This window comes from Oikopleura dioica, chromosome 2 (assembly GCF_907165135.1).
Source record: "Oikopleura dioica chromosome 2, OKI2018_I68_1.0, whole genome shotgun sequence".
NCBI classification, from domain to species: Eukaryota; Metazoa; Chordata; class Appendicularia; order Copelata; family Oikopleuridae; genus Oikopleura; species Oikopleura dioica.
The window spans coordinates 9,213,519-9,232,568 of NC_137292.1; the positions used below are offsets into that span (position 1 = coordinate 9,213,519).

General features: G+C 42.5%; 4 protein-coding genes and 1 non-coding gene across 6 annotated transcripts; 4 read left to right on the forward strand and 1 right to left on the reverse strand.

Moving 5' to 3' along the window:
* Positions 1–821: 821 nt before the first annotated feature.
* Positions 822–8,369, forward strand: LOC145698148 (A disintegrin and metalloproteinase with thrombospondin motifs 14-like). Its single transcript, XM_081775350.1, has 20 exons — positions 822–1,144; positions 1,732–1,762; positions 2,373–2,478; positions 2,739–2,782; positions 3,064–3,244; positions 3,355–3,504; positions 3,537–3,559; positions 4,014–4,075; positions 4,117–4,340; positions 4,383–4,764; positions 5,291–5,363; positions 5,409–5,625; positions 5,671–6,071; positions 6,115–6,560; positions 6,605–6,925; positions 6,967–7,083; positions 7,122–7,235; positions 7,278–7,384; positions 7,433–7,660; positions 7,698–8,369. Exons 1-20 carry the CDS (start codon positions 1,100–1,102, stop codon positions 7,762–7,764), a joined length of 3,339 nt encoding a protein of 1,112 aa, XP_081631476.1. The 5' UTR covers positions 822–1,099; the 3' UTR covers positions 7,765–8,369.
* Positions 8,370–8,434: 65 nt separating this feature from the next.
* On the reverse strand, positions 8,435–14,904 carry LOC145699682 (uncharacterized). The gene is made up of 11 exons (XM_081776952.1): positions 14,678–14,904; positions 10,896–14,635; positions 10,623–10,832; positions 10,452–10,580; positions 10,272–10,411; positions 10,060–10,231; positions 9,756–10,017; positions 9,343–9,713; positions 8,999–9,305; positions 8,876–8,958; positions 8,435–8,833 (listed from the first exon to the last, which is right to left on the reverse strand). The coding sequence occupies exons 1-11, from the start codon at positions 14,880–14,882 to the stop codon at positions 8,591–8,593; spliced, it is 5,862 nt and encodes a 1,953-aa protein (XP_081633078.1). The 5' UTR covers positions 14,883–14,904; the 3' UTR covers positions 8,435–8,590.
* A 556-nt stretch (positions 14,905–15,460) lies between these two features.
* On the forward strand, positions 15,461–15,533 carry TRNAA-AGC (transfer RNA alanine (anticodon AGC)). Its single transcript has one exon. It is a non-coding gene; the product is annotated as a tRNA-Ala (tRNA).
* Positions 15,534–15,635: 102 nt separating this feature from the next.
* On the forward strand, positions 15,636–16,575 carry LOC145699684 (uncharacterized). Its single transcript, XM_081776956.1, has 3 exons — positions 15,636–15,962; positions 16,102–16,306; positions 16,349–16,575. Exons 1-3 carry the CDS (start codon positions 15,755–15,757, stop codon positions 16,434–16,436), a joined length of 501 nt encoding a protein of 166 aa, XP_081633082.1. The 5' UTR covers positions 15,636–15,754; the 3' UTR covers positions 16,437–16,575.
* Positions 16,576–16,628: 53 nt separating this feature from the next.
* LOC145699683 (N-acetylglucosamine-6-sulfatase-like) lies at positions 16,629–18,794 on the forward strand. 2 transcript variants are annotated; one of them, XM_081776954.1, is made up of 8 exons: positions 16,629–16,731; positions 16,775–16,937; positions 16,990–17,336; positions 17,386–17,728; positions 17,787–17,987; positions 18,049–18,297; positions 18,338–18,565; positions 18,610–18,794. In XM_081776954.1, the coding sequence occupies exons 2-8, from the start codon at positions 16,830–16,832 to the stop codon at positions 18,730–18,732; spliced, it is 1,599 nt and encodes a 532-aa protein (XP_081633080.1). In that variant the 5' UTR covers positions 16,629–16,731; positions 16,775–16,829; the 3' UTR covers positions 18,733–18,794. The 2 variants fall into 2 exon arrangements, with proteins under 2 accessions (XP_081633080.1, XP_081633079.1); XM_081776953.1 differs by having other exon boundaries at positions 17,386–17,724; positions 17,783–17,987.
* Positions 18,795–19,050: the final 256 nt, after the last annotated feature.

Genomic DNA, 19,050 nt, shown 5'->3' on the forward strand with positions numbered 1-19,050 from the left:
CAAAAATAGAACACCAAAATATGGTAAAGAATTCTCAGCTGGCGCGCTTTTGACAGCGAGCGCGAAGAATGAGCGAGGTGATTCTAGTGGAAAGGATCATCGGTAGTTGTCGTTTTCAGGGGGCAACTGGGTTCAGCAGTTTATTTTGTAAAAATGTTTTTTTTTATTTCACTGTATTTTCGCTCGCTCCGTGAATTCTTCAGAAATTTTTAAATAATATTTCGTTAAAAAAATAATTTTTACTCGAAATGTTTTAGCCAAATTTTTTTGCTGAAAACTTACAATTAAAAGTAGAAGATTAAAGTAAAATCAAAGAGAATATTTTTATGAAAGAAACATGTTAACCCTCGGCGTTAACTCGCAAAGAGAGGCCTCCTCTTTGACAAACTCCAAGTGTTTATGACTGCAAGTGAATCAGAATTCAAGGTCGCCAAGTGGACTTCTCCGCAGCTAGAAAAACAATTATGAGGAGCATCAATGCTATTTTTACTTTGCATAATTTTTAACCAAAAAATAAACATGAAAAATAATATGTAGCCTTCGTTGAAGTTTGAAAACAAGTTGATTTAGAAACGATTATTCTGCTAATTTTCATTTTCTAAATAAAAAAGAGCGAGACGATGAACTGCTCCAGGGGGTCGTGCATGGATTTGATGTCCTCAACTTGTCTACTTAGTGTGAGAGGCCTGAGAGAAGTGAGGGTAGAAACGAGCGCATGGATGATGTAGGTGGCGCGTGAGGCAGCGGAGAGGGTGCCAGGGCGCCGAACTAACCATCGCTGGGCGGCCTCTGGTTGATGATTGAAAGCCCTTCCTCGAGTCCGTTTATCAATCCAAAACGTTTTCATTTTTTTCTTAACCCGTCGCACGTCAACTGCAGAGATTTGCCGCACGCGATGATCTGGCCCGCTTATTGGGCCATGCACGCGTAGTACCAAACATCACCTCTGTAGAAAGTCTATAGAACTCAAACAATACTACAGTTGTTTTTTGAATATTGTTCAATCAGAGACCGACGAAGAAAAATTCGCGAAGAAAGAAAAACATCTGAAGAGAATACATAAGAAAATCACAAAACAGATTGACCATCAATAGCCACGATGCGTTGTCGAACACTCTGGCTTCCGGCAATGCTGTACGCAAAGGTAGTAATGCGCGTGGCGCTAGAATCATGGAGTTTATCCTCACGAAGAGCCCCTCTTAGTCACGCAGCCACAATTTTAAACCCTTTTTCGTTCTATAATTATGAGGCGCGATAAGCAGACATAAATCAATCATTCGGACAAAAGAAAGTACAAATTTATTAAGGGCATAGTAGCGCGTTATTTTTTCTCTCATTGAGTTTACGGCGTCGTATGATGAGACGCTTAACGCGCGGCGCGGCCGGTAGCCAACAAAAGTTGGCCTTGGCGGCCGTCAGTACCTCACAATTCTTCTCTTAGCTTTGTGAACCTTTTATGAATGAAGGAAAAATCATAATTGACCGAGCTTAATCTATGCAGCAGAAAATTGATTTTCAAAAACCAATGAAAGAAAAACCGCCTGGGCAGTGTTTTTAGTGGAGTTAGCTTCAACTCAGCGTAAAAATTAAAATTCTGTAGCAGATAAATTAGGCGAACTTTTTCATTTTCATTTTCAAGTTGAAAGGAGAGAAAAATACATGAGTGATTTTGGCCTAATTTTTCATCACCGTGGGCTTGAATTAATACTTCCGGTAACACTTCATTTTCAGGTTGCTGCGGTGCTCAGAAAGATACCTCAAGGTAAAGCGAAGATTTCAGCGAATCCTCAAGAGCTTAGCACTTTTTATTCTGACGACAAATCAAGGCCAAATTGCGGCTAGATGAGCCTGCACGTCTGCCTAGGCTCATCCCATGCAAGACAAACTCGCTTGCTTTGACCTCCTCAAAAGCGCACCTCTCGTTAACTCTTTTTACCCAGCCATTGAACCTTTTCTTCTCAGCCTTTCCTTGATCCCAGAAAGAAAAAAAACTATACTCCGGAGTAGTTATCAAGCCTTATTTCGACTAGATTATGAACCTCTTTGACCCGCATAAAGCGAAAGTTTGATTTTTAACAGACATTATATTGAAACCGAGCTTGAAATTCGACATTAACTGGGCAAAGTCAAAACTTGATACAAACAATTAAGCGTTTAAGTGACAGTACTGTATTTGCGCGCGGCACAATCTGTATGGAAACAGATTTACGTAGTGGAACTTCTGTTCAAACAGACAGTGAGTGAAGTGCGACAGTACCTTGATAATGCCGGTGAGGGGGTATTCCCACGATCAAAGTTTATTAAATCCACCTTCACTCACCATTACCAACATGGGACTCTTCTGAATTCACCTTATTCCAATATCTGTTCAGACCAATATCATCAAAGATTACACAGCTGGGAAGAAGCAGAGATTCTAGTGACAAACTCCGAAGGTGAGTTTGTCTCGCACGATGTTCATCACTTTGCTGAACTCAGGCCTGCGTTGAACACTTAATTCTAATTTCGTACCCAGGAAGGCGTAGTCGCCGAGACAAATCGCTTCTAAATGCTCATTATTAGGGAGAAGCGGCATCAAGCCTTCGAGCTTGTCTCAAAATTCGTCATCTAATAGGGCTACTTTAGTGCTTGTTTTGTCGAAATTATCCCAAAACAATAGCCTGTCGTGTAGTAGACATTATGTTACAGTAGTTCACGGGTCGATAACGTAATTTATTGTTGCTGAATGCATGCTAAAGCCAACAAAGACATCACAGAAGAAGGCGTAATGCTGAACTATATCAGGAAAAAGGGATCGAGCAAGTGACAACTCGTAAAATTGCGTGCTCTATTTTTGGAATAGATTTGCAAGGAGATATATTTTTGATATTTATTGCTGTATATTTACTTTTATTTCAGTTTGTCAAAATTCTCTAAAAGTGATAATCTAATAGGTTTTTTGTGCTGACGGAAAAGTTGACCAAGCCGGGCTCAATCAGAACATTGACTTTGACCATCAGTTGATTCTCTGGACTTTCCATCATCAAGCCACACAATCAGTCAACTTTTTTGATCCCTGAAACAAGCTCCACTCTTCCAGAAGTAACGACGAGCACGAATCGTTTTTTGTGAATATAACGACGGGGTCGTTTACACATCATCTTAAACTGGTACATTCGGGAATACAACTCCACCCAGATGCCAAAATCATACATAATCATCACAACTACACGACTCACGAAGACTTTCATCCGAGTTATCATAGGTCACGGTTTTTTTCATCAAATAGAAATGAGACATGAGTAAAAAGTCTAAAAAAGGGAGAGAATATAAAGTTTAGCGCTCAATAAACATGATAAACAACCTAGAACACAGTTGTTTCATGACCGGGCACGTAGTAGGAAAGGAGAAGCTGTCAACTTCGTTGTCACTATGCGGCGAGGTTCAAGGACTTCTGGAGCTGGATGATGAGCACTGGTTCATCGAGCAGCCTCATCCAGACGAAAAGGAATTAGGATGTGACATGTTTTACTGAAATTTATATTAATTTTGAATAGCTTTACTCATTATACGGCGCAAGGTTTGCGCTCGTTCCTGTTCTCATCAAAATGAATACATGATCATTGCGAAAGACAGAGCTACGTTACATATCGGCGCAGTGCGATTCGGCCAAGTAGAACAAGAAGAAACTCTGACGATCAGGAGAACGACCCTTCCGGAAGCCCCTCGGAAGCATTTTGCGGCCATAGCGAGCGCTGGAGTGGGGCCAAAACTCGCCTCCGTCGAGAATCACGCCTATCCAACGAGTCAAACTCGGAGATGACCTCGGACCAAGTTGACGAGATTCTGCATCGCTCATCTAGGATTTATAACTCCAGGTACAACTCAAGGAGAAAGTCATACGCGATTCAAGAAAAATGGGGAAGGTTTCAACTTCTTTAAAAATTGTTTCGATCTTCAAAGCGTTCCAAAGTTCAAAATAACAAAATCAAAAGGTTGAAAACCATAAAAGATAGAAACTATTGTTGTTGCAGATTACTCCGTTGTTCGTTTTCATGATGATGTCGTTTTATACATCTGCAACCTGATACATTACGTAAGTTATTGATAATTTAATGTGATCAAGATTCATATCAGATGAATACGATTTATGCTCATGATGCTCTGAAGCCGTTCAAAATCAATATCGTCCTAAAAGATGTGATTCTTGAGCGGGATAGAAGACGCAGTGAAAGTAGGATCCACCCAAACAATGCTGATAGATCACTTGGAGAAGTGAAGAACTACGCCAGTCAGATTTACAACCAAAGAAGGCAGGACCATCTTATTTATCTGACAAAAGAGTTTTTCGGTCCAGCTGGGTACGTTAGAGCTTAAATTTTTGAATCTGACGATTATTGCAGGTTTGCTCCTGTGAAATCAATGTGCAGAGGCGGTGATGCTTCTACTCTCGTCCACGAAGACGGCTTTCAAAGCGTATTCGTCATGGTCCACGAAACCGGTCACAACCTTGGAATGGAGCACGACGGCGAGAATCAGAACATGTGTGGAGACTTCACCCACCAAGGGTCAATCATGTCTCCGCTTGTTCAATCGAACTTCAAGACTTTCACCTGGTCTCACTGTAGTCAAGCGTACCTACGGAAGTACATGCGGGAGTTCCGATGCATAAATACGCAACCATCGAGCTCGTATCGATCATGTGACTCTGGGACGCAGCGCGTTTATACTCTTGACGAGCAGTGCGCAATGGACTTCGGCAAAGATTTCTCCCTTTGCAAAAATGTGAGTGGAAAAAAACTCAAAAAGTATTTAATTTGCTGAGCGCATTCCTTCTGGAATGAGCATCCTAACTCTTGGAATTATCTACTGAAAGTCAATGTTATCCCGCAGCTTTGAGTATTACGAGCTCATAATTAAGCAAGTGATGACGTGAATCATAAATTTATCGATAAATTTACAATGGGTGACCCCGAACAACCGGCACTCCTCTCCCCAGGGCCGCTACACTGGAGCACCGATTAAACATTGTAAAACTCCGCCAGATGGCAGGTGCAGACAGCCTGCTGCACGAAAATTATTTATTCTCCCTGGCGCTAAAATTTGTTAATTTATCAGCTCGTGCACGGCCCTTTGCTGAGCAGCTCATATAACAATTTCAGAGGACAGTTATGTTAATGTCAAGAAGGGCTAAAAATAGGGCCAGGCTTATTTTTTCGTTCTCACAGTTAATATCGTATCATTAATTAGCTCTCATGAATAAACATTTATGATTATGTAATGTTTATCGAGGTTATAATTGTATTTTAAGTTTATCGACCACTGCGATGCTCTTTGGTGCTCGAGTCCGATGAATCCTACCTTCTGCAGAACAAAATCAAAAGGTTTGAATATAAATTTATATACCTGGTTAAATAACCAATTTCTAGCACCACCATTGGATGGAACACCTTGCCGAGGTCCGGATCCGAGGAAAGACTATCATTGTTTTGGTGGAAGATGCATTGAAGAGCCAAACGAAAATGGAGACATAGACGGTTCTTGGAGCAACTGGGGCAGCTGGTCGCAGTGCTCTGCAGGTGGTGTTACAAGAAGGACTTGCGGATATGGAGCACAGAATCGCAGAAGAGCGTGCAATAATCCAGAGTAGGTTTCGAGCTAAGTTCTCTTCCTTGATTTCAACTATTATAGGCCACATGGACGGGGCAGACCTTGCGAAGGAGAAAGCTTGGAAACGACAATCTGCCGCATCGGTCATCCTTGCCCGCCAGAACAGGACAATCGCGCTGCTGAGTGTCGAGCCACAAGTCTCAATCTTCTCCCCGCTGAATCACCTTCCAACGACCAGTGCAAGCTCTTCTGTCGAGATGACAATCATCGAGAGCGCCCGACAAATCAACTCGTTTCTCATGGAACGCCTTGCTCATATGATGATCCGCATAAATTCTGTATTTTTGGAAAATGTGAAAATTATGGATGCGACATCGGAGGACAAATGAAGTACTACAACGAGTGCGGGATCTGCGATGGACGAACAAGTGATTGTACTTTTGTCGATCAAAATGTTCGCAAAACGAATCGCCAATCTGGAGGTAAGATTCAATTCATAGTTGACCGTCAGTTAACTCTTTTTAGTTTCGGTGAAACGCGTTTACACGATTCCAAAGGGAGCATATAATGTAGCGATTCGGGAGGAAAACTCGAATAGTTACTACACCGGGCATTTCTTGGGACTCAAAGACGCCCGTGGAACTTTCTTAATCAGAGGAGAATACGTGACGAAACCTGGCGTTTTCAGAACAGAACACAACGTTGTTCATGGAAATACACTCTGGAAATATCAAAATGTTCACACTCAAGATGTTTTGGAGACAAAAGGGCCCACTACTGAAGAGTACACTCTTTCAATGAAGCTGAAGGAAGCAAGAAAAACTTACAATATCAAGATAACGTATGCACTCAAAGGTCGAGCTATCAAGCCACCTCCACCTCCGTCGAGGAACAATCAGTGGAACTACCAGTGGAAACATATGACGCCAAAGAGGGGAAGGTGCAGTGTCGAATGTGGAAACGGACACAAGGTTTGTCGAAATAATAAAAACACTTTTTTATCACTGTTCTCTAGACCACTCGTGTTCGCTGCTTCAAATATCGAGCTCGGCGTCGAGGACGGCCTCGACGTCAAAAAGCAAGAGCGTCGGATTGCAGTGCTCATCTTGGAAGACCTCCGCCGCAGAAGAGAATCCCTTGCGTTGGGACAAACTGTAAATATCAGAAAGGACCCTGGAGCGAATGTCTCAATGGAGTTGGTGATGCATGTCGAGAGCAGACCAAATACATGCAGGTTTTTACTCGGACAAGGACTGTTGAATGTAGAAATATGCGATCGGGAAAAGTTTATCCAGAGACTGCGTGTCAGAGTCAGCCGAAACCTCCGACAACAGAGGTGAAGTACTTCTTCGATATAATTAATCTATCGTTCTTCAGACATGCGCCTCTGAGAATATCCCGGAATGTCCTGGAGAGTGGGAATATGGACCATGGTCTGATTGTCTATGTAACAATCGCGCAACTTGTAGTTGCGATGGCATGCGACGAAGAAAGGTATTTTGACTATTTTATTCGTAAATTAACTCTCTAAGGTAACTTGTTCCGCATCGTCTGAAGTTCTCTGTCGCGATATGAAGCCGTCTACGAGCGAGACTTGCCGGGCTCCAGATTGCACCACAACTTCGCAGAGCAAGTGCGTTGACCAGGTATTCATCCTTGATTCCAAACTGAAGTTAACCGATTTCCAGACTGTCTTTTGCGAAATGGGTACGGATCAACTCATCGAGTACTGTCAGAGTCCAAAGTTTATTGAAATCTGCTGTGCAAAATGTCGAAATTTAGGAAGCAGAGTCAGGTAGACAATTGCAACTTTCGCTTTTATATTTACGACTTCTTTCGACAGAGCTGCCCATGTTGCTGTTTTTGACGAACGGGAGTTCGACTTTTCGAAATTGGAAAAGCCGGGTGGCTGGCTCACCTGGCCATGGGGGCGTTGCGAGATGCGTAAAGATACATCCCAGTGCGAGATGAGACGCACGGTTCAATGCGAACGCGATCATTCGTCGAGGAAAACAAGGAGGAAAGCGGAGAAAAAAGACAGATCTATTTTGAGAAGCCCTTTAACATACAGGTTTCTTATCATATCAATTATTGCTTAAAAATTTAAGGAATGACAATAGTTCATGTGACGAAAGTCTACGCCCAATGTCGACAGCGCCCTGTCCGTGTTCGTGAGCATTCCAATCAAATTCAAATCGCCTCTAGTTGGAAACTCGGGATGACCTTTTGAATTAACTAGAAATCAGTGTGCCCTGGCTGGCCAAGGCTCGTGGAAAACCCTCCGCTATCACCATGTCACTCAAACAAAAAAAAACAACGACACGCTGGGTGTGTGAATGTTCCTTCTTTTCGAATTCTATCATCCTCTAAAATGTACTAACGTCGACTAAGCAGCTGGAAACTGACATGTTACGATATAACAGTTTATGATTTTATCATCATAATTCATTTTTAATACATTTTATCCAATTTTCAAATATCCTAAGAAAATTTCTCAAAAAAAACCTCAACTAGCACTATCTTACCTACATGCGCTTCTACAAACATTTCCGGATATGAACAAAAAATAGTGCTTCACCTCATCAACAAAGTAAAATAGTATATTTATAAATATGTACCTACTTTACACACAAAGAACTGTAAAGAATGACTGTAGCCTTTCTTATTGCACCTGCCAACCTTAAAATTTCTTCTGGAAAGCAACGCACAAATTTGAAATATTTCAATGGAAATGAATATCAGAAATTAAGTTCAACAAGTTTTTGTCAAAAATAAAATACTTTTATCAAAAGTCCTTGTTGATTTCAGAATCGCCTGCATGATCGGAGTTATATTTTATACAGATTGGTTACCATCTTATTTACAAAAGGCCTTAAACAGAAAAAATGCAGTTGAACTAGTGAAAATAATTAGAATTTGCGCATAAAAGGGTAGAAAGATAATAATTTATAAAACACCGTCGGGATGTTTTTTGACGGCTCGAGTACAGAAAGTGTCGTGTTTACTTGGCTTTTCCACGGGTTTCTTTCTCGTGCATGACCTTGTCCTTCATTTTGTTGTATGCGGACTCGGCCATATCTGCTCGTTCTTCAGCGTCGTCAAGCTGAAGTTGGAGTTTTCGGGCTTTGCTCATGTGAAGATTGGAGAGCTCCTGGACTTCGTCAGAAGTAGACTTTTCCTTCTTCAGCTTCTCGTCGAGCTTCTCCATCAGCTCCATGATTCGAGCAGCATCCGCGCGGGCTTCCTACAAGTTTCGGATAAAATCGAGCAGACATACTGAAATTACCTTTTCTCGCTCAGTCGTTTCCTTGACCTTGCGTTCCATTTTCTTGACCTCCTTGACTCCCTCCGCGTGGACTCGCATAAGATCTAGCAGAGAATAAGATTTTGTAACATAGACACATCATACCTTGAAGCTCAGAAGTAAGCTCGCGAATGTCCATCTCAAGTTTCATCACGTACTTCTTGCCACCCTTGAGAGAACCAGACTCCAAATCTCGAATCTTCTGTTCCAAGTTCAAAATCTGACCAGTGGCCTTGTTTCTCTTCGCTTCCAAAGATGCATTTCGGGTAGTCTCACGAGAAAGTTGCTCAGCCATCTTCGCAGCGTCAGCAGCAGCACGCTTGCCGGCAGATTCAGCGTTTCGAGCAGAGTTGATTGCTTCTTCAACAGCAGCGTTGGCGGCGTTGACTTCCATTTCAAGAGCTCGTCGATCCTAAAAATATAAACGGTTGTTTTTGAAATTCTCTTACCTTATTCATGCCATTGATTTCCATCATAAGCTCGTTAATTCGATCGTTGGCGGCTTGAACTTCAGCGTCAGACTGTTTTCTGGCTTTCTCGGCTTGCTCGACAGAAATTCGAAGCTCCTCCAACTCAGCCTGCATGAGATTGGCTCGTCGCTCAGAGGCACCTTGTTCCTTGACCATCGTCGTAGTTTCTTTGCCAGCGAGCTCTAGCTTCTCGCCAAGTCGCTTGTTTTGGCCCTTGAGCTCTCGCTGAAGTCGGATAGCCTGCTCGGACTGGTGGTTAGCGTGAGTGAGCTGAACTTCCAAATCAGCGCAGTCAGCTTCGAGCTTGGTCTTGGCACGGACAGCTTCCTGTCGCATGGTCATTTCTCGATCTGAATCGATGTTAAATCAAAAGTATTTATGAAGAAACTCACCGAGATCCTGTTGCATGGATTCCATAGTTTTAGTCATATTAACTCGGTAATTTTCAAATTCGTCAGCCTTTTCCTTGACAAGTCGCTCGTGATGGTTGTTTTGATCCTCAAGATCCTGCGTGAGCTTTTTGATTTGAATCTCCTGAGCTTCCTGGGTAGTTTCGGCTTCTTCAAGGAACTGAGCAAGCTCATCTCGCTCAACAAATGCATTTCGCTTATCTTTCTCTGCATTTTCGACGGACTTGAGAGACTCGTGGAATTGCTTAACACTTTGTTATTTTGTGTAGATATTGTTGGAATCTACCTTAACCATGTTCTGGTTCTCATCAGTGAGAGACTTGTTCTGTCGCTTCTGATCATCAAGAGAGGCAAGGGTATCATCCAAATCTCGTCGAAGTCGCTTGATCTCGTTGCTCATGTCATGGTTCTCAACAGAAACCTTCTCCCAGGATTCCATAGCTTCGGCTTCCTTTTGCCTTTTGAAAAATTAGAAGAAGTTTTATGTTTTTTCATTACTTGTGTTCCTTGACGATGATGTCGTGGTGTCGCTGTTTCTTCTCAAGAGAAGCGGACTTTCGCTGGATCATTTCCAAATCAGAGGTCATATCAGAGACATCGCCTTCCAATCGGGCTTTAACTCGTTCCAATTGAGTAATCTAAACCCGGTCAGTTTTGATCTTGATACACTTATATCACCTTGGATTTTGAAGCAAGCATTTCATCGCCGAGGTCGTGCAATTCTTTAGAGAGCTCTTTGTTAGCGTCTTCCAATTGCTTGTTCTTCACAACAGCTTCTTCTTCGTACTTGATACGCCATTCAGAAAGCTAAATTTTTCTTGATATCAGTTTTCTTAATCTTTATTTTACCTCAGTGTTGGACTTGGACAGTGCCTTCTGCATTTCCAACTTAGCATTGACTTCACCTTCGTACTGATCACGGACGAAATCGTAATCCTTTTTGATTTCTCGATGCTGTTTAGCAAGTGCTTCTCGTGCATCTTGTTCTTGCTCGTACAATCGGTTGAGCTCGTCGTGATTCTGTTGGAGAGAATTGAGCTGTCGGGTAACTTGTTGCATCTAAAATTTATATTTTTAAACGTAAACTATAGGCTATAGACTATAGTCTATAGCTAAACTTACAGCATAGTCGAGATCTTTGTACTCTTTGCTCGCGGTCTTGGCCTCATCCTGAAGGTTTTCGATGATTTTGACCTTCAGTTCAATGGTATCCTCGTGCTCCTGGATAGTCTTCTCGTTGTCCTTTTTCTCCTCGGTCAACTTCTTGACTTGTCGCTCGTTGTGGACTTTGGTCTTGGTAAGCAACTCAACCTGGCGAGTCATGCTTTCGATACCCTTTTGGGCCTCATTTCGTTCAGATTCTAGTCGAGCCTTTTGAGCCTTGATAATGTCAAGATCTTGAGCAGCCTCTTCGGACTCCAAGTTCTGGCGCTGTTTGAGAGTTTGGATAAAGACCTCGTGATGGGATCGAGTCTCTTCGAGCTCGATCTTTAATCGATTGAAAGCATCCTGATTTTCTCGAAGAAGAACAGCCTTGGAAGAGTTCTCCTCATTGGCAATTCGAAGCTGTTCAAGAGCATCAGAGAGATCTTGTTTGACATCATCTCGAACACGGTTAGCTCGTTTACAGATATCTCTCTCGCTAACGACTTCTTGCTCGAGCTGATGAATAGCATCCTGGAGTTCTTTAATCTTTTTCTGGAGGTTAGCGACCTGAGCCTGCTCATCTTCGAGTCGAGTAGCAGTTTGCTCGTAGTCAAACTTATGTCGGCTGAGGCCATCAGCTGTCGTAGCTTGAAGTTTTTGGGCGTCGAGGAGCTGTTCAGTTTTCTGTCGCAAGTCCGTCTCTAGTCGAGTTTTAAGAGCCCACAAGTTTTCTCGGGCCTTAGTTTCGGAGTCAAGCTTGATAAGAGTCTCGTGGATCTTCTCCTCGAGATTCTGCTTGTTCAAGGACAAATTCGAGCATTTCTCCTCGAGAGACTGAAGATCAGCGTTGATGAGTTCCTGCTCAGAAAGGTTCTTTTCTTTCTCCATGTTCATCTTGACCATAGATTCCTTGAATTGCTGGATATCTTCCTCCAAATTCGACATCTGTTTTTCAAGCTGCTTGCGCTCGCCCTTCATTCGCTCGACAATCTCAGTTTGCTTTTTCAGGTCCTCTTGGAGGCCAGCAATCGTGTTTTTGAGATTATCTCGCTCTTCCTGCATTTCTTCGACCATATTTGTGTTTCCTTCAAAGTTTTCCTTCATTTCAGAGATCTTTTGCTCCATGATGAGTTTTGCTTCCTGGAGCTTTTCAGCTCTGAATTCAGCTTCGTCAAGAACATCTTGAATAGTGTCGAGTTCAGCTCTGAGATCGTTTCGCTCGTTGGTGATTTTTCCAAGTTTCTTTTGAAGCTCTTCTCTCTGCGCGGTTTCCTTTTCGAGAGCCTCCTTATTTTTCTTATAGTCCTCAGCCATCTCCTTCATTTCCTTAGCATTGTCGTGCTGCTCGACCAGTGGTTTGATCTTGTAGATGATGTCCATCCACTTGTCGGTCTTCAAGCGCATGAATGATCTCCAGTTAGCCTGGATAACTTCAGCTGCGTCTCGCTCCTTTCTGATTTTCTGGAACTTTGCCTTCGCAAGTTTGGCTCGCATATAAGTCTGAAGTGCAGTCAAAATCGCAGAGATCTTGTCGTCACGCCAATCTTCAAGCATACCGATCATACCGGCCTTGAAGAAAAGTTTGGTGTGGCCAAATCGGTACTTTTCTGGGAAGCTGGCATCGATGCCTTCCCATGTTTTAGTGGCAAGAACACCCATGAGGTCCTCGCAGACTTTCTTTGGATCAGGAGTTCGTTCGGGAACAACGTTGGGGTCGAGGATTCGATATCGCTGACGGAAGTCCTCGTAGATAACTCGCGATGGGAAACCTTTACGGCAGATACGAATACCTTCCAAGACACCGTTACATCGAAGCTGATGGAGAACAAGGTTGTTGTCCATATCTCCAGGGCATTTTCGCTCGTTGGGAATAATACATCGGACAAAGTGAGGATCAGTGGATCGAAGATTGACCATCAATCGGTTAAGACCTTCGCGATGAATGGAAGAAACAGTCTGGAAAGAACCACCCTTCTTTCGCTTGCCACCTTTTTTAGCACCACCAGTATTCTTGGCAGCATCTTCGGGGGATTCATAGGACTCCCAGATAGCACGGACAGTAGGTTCTTTGGATGACTTGTAGAGAGCAACAACAGAGTTGTTCAATGGATCCTTGTTCTTCAAGAGCCAGTCAGTAATATTGTAACCAACGGTACCAGCGTAATGGCAAAGTTCAAAGTGCGCTTCGAACTTTCTTTTAACACCAGGTCGAGGCTTGATCAAGTTCTTGGACTTGCCCAAATGCTGCTTCATGAGTTTCTGGAGGAATGTCTGGTCGGTTGCCTTGGGGACGATACATTCTTCTTCAAGCATGGACATGATGCCCATCGGCTTTTCAATAAGATTGATACAAGCTTCCAAATCCATACCAAAATCGATGAAAACCCAGTCGATTCCTTCTCGCTTGTACTCTTCCTGTTCGAGGATGAACATATGGTGGTTGAAGAACTGCTGGAGTTTCTCGTTTGTGTAGTTGATGCAAAGCTGCTCGAAGGAGTTGAGATCGAAAATTTCGAAACCAGCAATATCAAGAAGACCGATGAAATACGCTCGGGGGTTGTCGTTTCCAAGAGCTCGGTTGACAACAGCAACGAGCCAAAGGAAAAGTCGCTCGAAGCAGGCTTTGATCAAAGCACCCTGGGCAAAGATGACTTGTGGCACTGTCTGACCTTTGACGACGTACTCGTTGCCGACCTTGACCTTGGGCGAGCAAAGAGCTTTGTTGTATTCGGGTCCAGAAATACCGAGAAGGAAACCGGCGTTGTTAGCAGCTTCTTCTCCGTCGGCCTCGGCCTGTTCCTCTCTTGGCTTCTGCTTGAACTCCATGTTTCCGGAGTACATGAGACCACCAATAATTTTATAAATGGCATCTTTTTCCGACTTGTCGAAACCGAGAATATCGAAAGACTCATCGGTGGCGGCAAGTTCTTCTTTGTCGTCAATAGATTTGACGGTGACCTCTCCCATTGAAGCAATCTTGAATTCTCTTGGGTCAAGTCCGATCATAGTCATTTCATTGATATCTGGGCGACCACCGGAGCAGATTTGGTAGAAAATGTGGTAGTTACGCTCGACAGATTGCTGGAAAACGACTCGGGATTTTTCGAGAAGGTAAGTGTCAATGTCACCAGAAGCAAGTCGACCAGTGTTGCCGAAATGAATTCGAATGAATTTACCGAAACGGGAGGAGTTATCGTTACGGATGGTCTTGGCGTTACCAAAGGCTTCCATGGCTGGGTTAGCAGCGACAATCTGATCTTCAAGAGTTCCGCCTCCTTTGAGTTCAACTTTCTCGGCACCAGGACCGCCTGAAGCAGCGACAGCGGCAAAGTACTGGATGACTCGCTTCGTGTTGACAGTTTTACCAGCACCGGACTCACCAGTGATCAGCATGGACTGATTCTTTCTGTTGATCAACATGTCGCTGTAAGCATTGTCGGCAACGGACCACAAATGAGGAGGCATTTCCGTCTTTCTTTTTCCACGATAGCATGGGACGACATAATCAGCATACACGGGGAGCATTTTGTAGGGGTTGACGGTGACACAGAAAAGACCCGAATAAGTGTAAATGAGGAAGAGCTTGTATCGCTCGCCCAAATTATAAACAACTGAAGCCTCTGACAAATAGGTCAAATTGGCCATATCTTCTCCAAGTTCATATTTTGGAGGGTTCTGTGGCTCGATGTTCTCTTCTTTGACTTCCTTTTTGTCCCCTCAAGAGTTTGCTAGGTACATTTTTTAAAATTTATCTTTACCTCCATTAATTTGAACAACTTTGCATCCATCCTTGGTCGCTTTTTCGTCAAGCAAAGTAGCTTTCACATATCCAAACTCTTTGCTAGGAACCCAAACAGCCGATCGTCCAGCAAACTCCTGAGATCTGATTTCTAGCAGTCTCTTCTCGTCCAGTCGGAGGTACTCGGCGGCTGCCCCCGCCTCATCAGGATTCCACAACGCCATTCTTACGAATTTTTAAACATATATGTCATCGAAAATTCAAATTTTGATGGATTCAATAAATGCGCGCATACGCACGAAGTCGTTTTATAAGAGCTTGAAATAAGTTTATCCTACCTAGCTGCGTTTCTCTGGTCTCCCTCTGGCGTGTTGCGCTAAAAATGGCCTCCGAAGAGGCGTTAAGATCATGCTTTGACTCACCAACTGACACCTTATCCCGCCAGAGCTACCTAACCGATAACGATTAATTATATGCAGCCGGAAATTTAGAAAAAATTTCCACTCCAATCATTTCATTCATCAATTGCGCATGATGTATCAATTTTATAAGCTCAGAATCATTAAATTTTGAAAGGGCGGGTCGAAACTTGCCTAAGGGGCGAGCTCAAGAAAGTACTGGAAAATTTGAGTAATCATTATATCATGTTAAATTTCAACTATTTCCTGTTAATTAGGAGGGTAGTTCTTATCAGCATGTCATCTCTAATATCATAAGCAAAAATTCATTTTTGAGAAATAAAAAAATTTTTGGAATTATTATCTACTGAGGTTATATATTTCAGTTTTTGATGTGCTGTCACGGGGGTGTAGCTCAAATGGTAGAGCGCTCGCTTAGCATGCGAGAGGTACCGGGATCGATACCCGGCATCTCCACATCTTTTTCTAATTTTTTTTTCTGGCGCTCGCGGCTTTCCAAATCTTCTCGCGGCCTCATTGGTCTAATTTCTATTGAACATTATTGCGCAACCATTTTGCGTCTTTCGATGGGTTTCTTTTCGTAGTTAGGTCATTTTTCTTCAATAAATTGCAAAGAGGGTTAATTTTTTTGAGTACAAGATCGTTTTTTAGAAGAGAGAAGCAAGAAGACTTTAAAAATGGGATACAAATGGTTTTTCGAAACGGAAATTCGCGAAATGCCGAAGAAAGAAATGATCGGAAGATCTGGCAGTCTTGAGAGATTATTCAAAGATGGTCCGACGAATCTTTATGCTCCTCAAGATTACTACTGTCTTTTCGTCTTCTGCCCCCTCGCCGTGGTTGGTTTTGGTGCCACCTTGTGGTCTCTTCAAAAGGGTCTTTCGAGTAAGTTTTCTAATGCAATATTTTGATAAGTTATCATTTATTCAATTTGAATAAGAATTTGTTTACTCTATTTTGATAGTCATCGAGGTTTTTTTATCGAATCTGATAAATCTATTGTTATTTTTAAAATGACATTTAGACATGCACGTGATCAAGTATTCCCACATGCGACCCACATTTCAAAGTGCTTGTTTCATCGGCCTCATTGGCTACGGCTTCAACTCTTGGGAGCTTTACCGTGAACTGACTCCGGCAGAGTTCAACCAGCGAGTGTCCAACAGAAGAGAGCTGGAAGCAAAGTGGAGCAAGTGGCACCAAGAAAACAACCAAGAAGAAACCAAATGGTAAGCCACTTCAAGGAAAAATTAACTATTACACTTTCTTAGGGACAATCGAGGCCTTGCAATCGGATCCGTCAGCGCCGCAGTTGCTGACAAAATTGAAGCCGATGAAGCCAAAGCCCGACAAGCTTGAAAAACTCAAGCCAAATTGAAACAATTCGAAAAAGCAAGAAATTCATCAAACGCAAAAGTCCTGATTTTACTCTGTTGAAATCTGCCAGTCGGATTCCAATCTGTACAAAACGAAAACAATACAGAATTATTTAATTACAGTCTCTCTTCAATTTGACTCGTCTTCCAGCCGTAAAAGTCCTCCAGTAACGGTAAACCCTACGCTTCAATCTCTAAGTTCACGGAGCATCACGAGAAAAACGACATTTTATCCTTTTCTTTACGATTTTTGTCTTTCGAAATCTCACACGGGTCACGTGCGTATCATTTGTTTATAGCACCTCATCTCATTTTATAAAGATGACAAGATTGCAAGAGTAAACTTCTATTCAACTCTCCGAGAGAAAACAAGAACATGAGAGCCTTGCAGGTCCTTTTTGGGTTAATACCTTTCTTGTATGCGAAAAGACCAAACATAGTGTTCATTCTAACAGATGATCTCGACGTAGCGATGGGCGGTATGGTAAGCGACTAGAATTTTAGGGAACAAAGGGTGACCTTCCATTCAATTGAAGACGCCGCTAGAAAAGACTCGAAGATTGCTCGGCGAAGCCGGTGCGACCTTTTCAAATGCTTTTGCTTCAACTCCAATTTGCTGCCCGAGCAGAAGTACAATCTTATCAGGCCGTTATCAGCACAACACAAAGGTCTTGAACAATACTGTCGATGGAAATTGCTCCTCCCAAGCCTGGCAGGATAATATTGAACCAAGTACAATTGGCGCAAGATTACAGCCGCTTGGATACAAAACCTTCTACGCTGGAAAATATTTGAATATGTATGGGCTCAAGAGAAGTCCTGGAGGAGTAGGGCATGTTCCGAAGGGATGGGATAGCTGGAATGCCTTGGTTGGAAATTCTAGGTAATTGAGAAGTTCAACCATCGATTCTTCATCGATTTGATTGTTTCAGATATTATAATTACTCGATTTCCCGAAATGGCAAAGAAGAGAAGCACGGCGACGACTTCAATAAAGACTATCTTACCAACTTGGTTGCCAACGACTCCGTTGCTTTTATTAATTCCATGAAGGCCGACACACCATTTTTTATGATAGTAGCTCCACCAGCTCCTCATGAGCCTTGGGACTCGGATCCTAAGTACGCTGATCTTTATCAAAACCTCACTGCTCCGAGAGACAACCAACAGTGGAATATTCATCGGGCAGATGCTCATTGGGTCGTAAGAAACGTTCCCAATCCAATGTCGGAAACATCGACAAAGTGGTCCGACAACGCGTACAGATCACGCTGGAGGAAAGGGTTCAGTTTTTACATATTTTCAATTTCTTTTCTATAAAAACTCAACTCAAAGATGTCTCAAATCCGTCGACGATTTGGTGGAGTCAATCATGAATGCGTTGAATGAAACTCAAATGCTCGATGACACCTACATAATGTTCTCCTCTGACCACGGCTACCACACTGGACAATTCTCACTTCCGTACGACAAACGTCAACCATACGAGTTCGACCTTCGAATTCCATTGCTCATTCGAGGGCCGAATGTCAAGGCCTTGGTTTTTTTTTACTTTTCTGTCTTTCGAATGATTATCAATCAAAAACCTTGTCAAGCCTAATTCTACGATTCCCTATCCAGTCAGCACTGTTGATTTTGCTCCGACTATCCTCGACTTGGCAAATCAGAATTCGAAGAAACTTCGATTCGAGGATACGAATTTTGATGGTGAAAGCTTCAAGACGCTCCTAAATGGTTCTGTTGACACGAGTTGGCGCCAAAACCTTCTGATTGAATATCATGGCGAAGGGTTGAACGACCCAGCAACTGTTTACAACTGCCCTGGTCTTGGTCCTGGAGTTTCGGTTAGTTTTGACGTGTTGAATTTATGAAAACACTCTTTAGGAGTGCGTACCGGATTGTGTCTGCGATGATGCTTCCAATAACACTTTTGCTTGTGTTCGAAGACAAATTTACTCAGAAAATCTTAACCTTACTGACGATCTTGTTTATTGCGAATTTGTCGACAAAGAAAACTTCATCGAAGTTTACAACTTGATTGAAGATCCTGCACAGCTTAAAAATTTGAGAGGAACGCTGGATCCCACGATGCTTGAGGATTTAAATATGCAGGTATCGAGAGTTTTTTTTTTAACCGAGATTGCATATATTTTTAGCTTATTGAATTATCAAGTTGCACTGGCGAAGAATGTTCAACCCTTGATGTTCCTCCCTTTCGAGTCGACTTTGACCGAACTCATGAAAAAGAAGAAACAATTCAAAACGATCATATTTTCTAATTTTTATCTGTCTATATAAATTTATGCTGAAATTGCTGCCCTCAAACAATAAACAAGCAAGGACACAAGTAAAAATGAATGTAAGAGACTCTGAGTCATTGTCAATGACTCATTAGTTTTCCCTTTTTTGCTTCAATCAGATTCGCTACTTTTCAAATAGGAAAAAGCAAATAGGTTTCGTTTTTCAGAAATAAATCTCACTTTTTGAGCTTTGCGAGAATGAGTTTTGTACTTGACGAGGGCGAAACAGTATTTATCAAGAGACAATCCAAACCACGGCCAGTTCCGATGTTCCAGGTATCAAAATAAAGATATCAG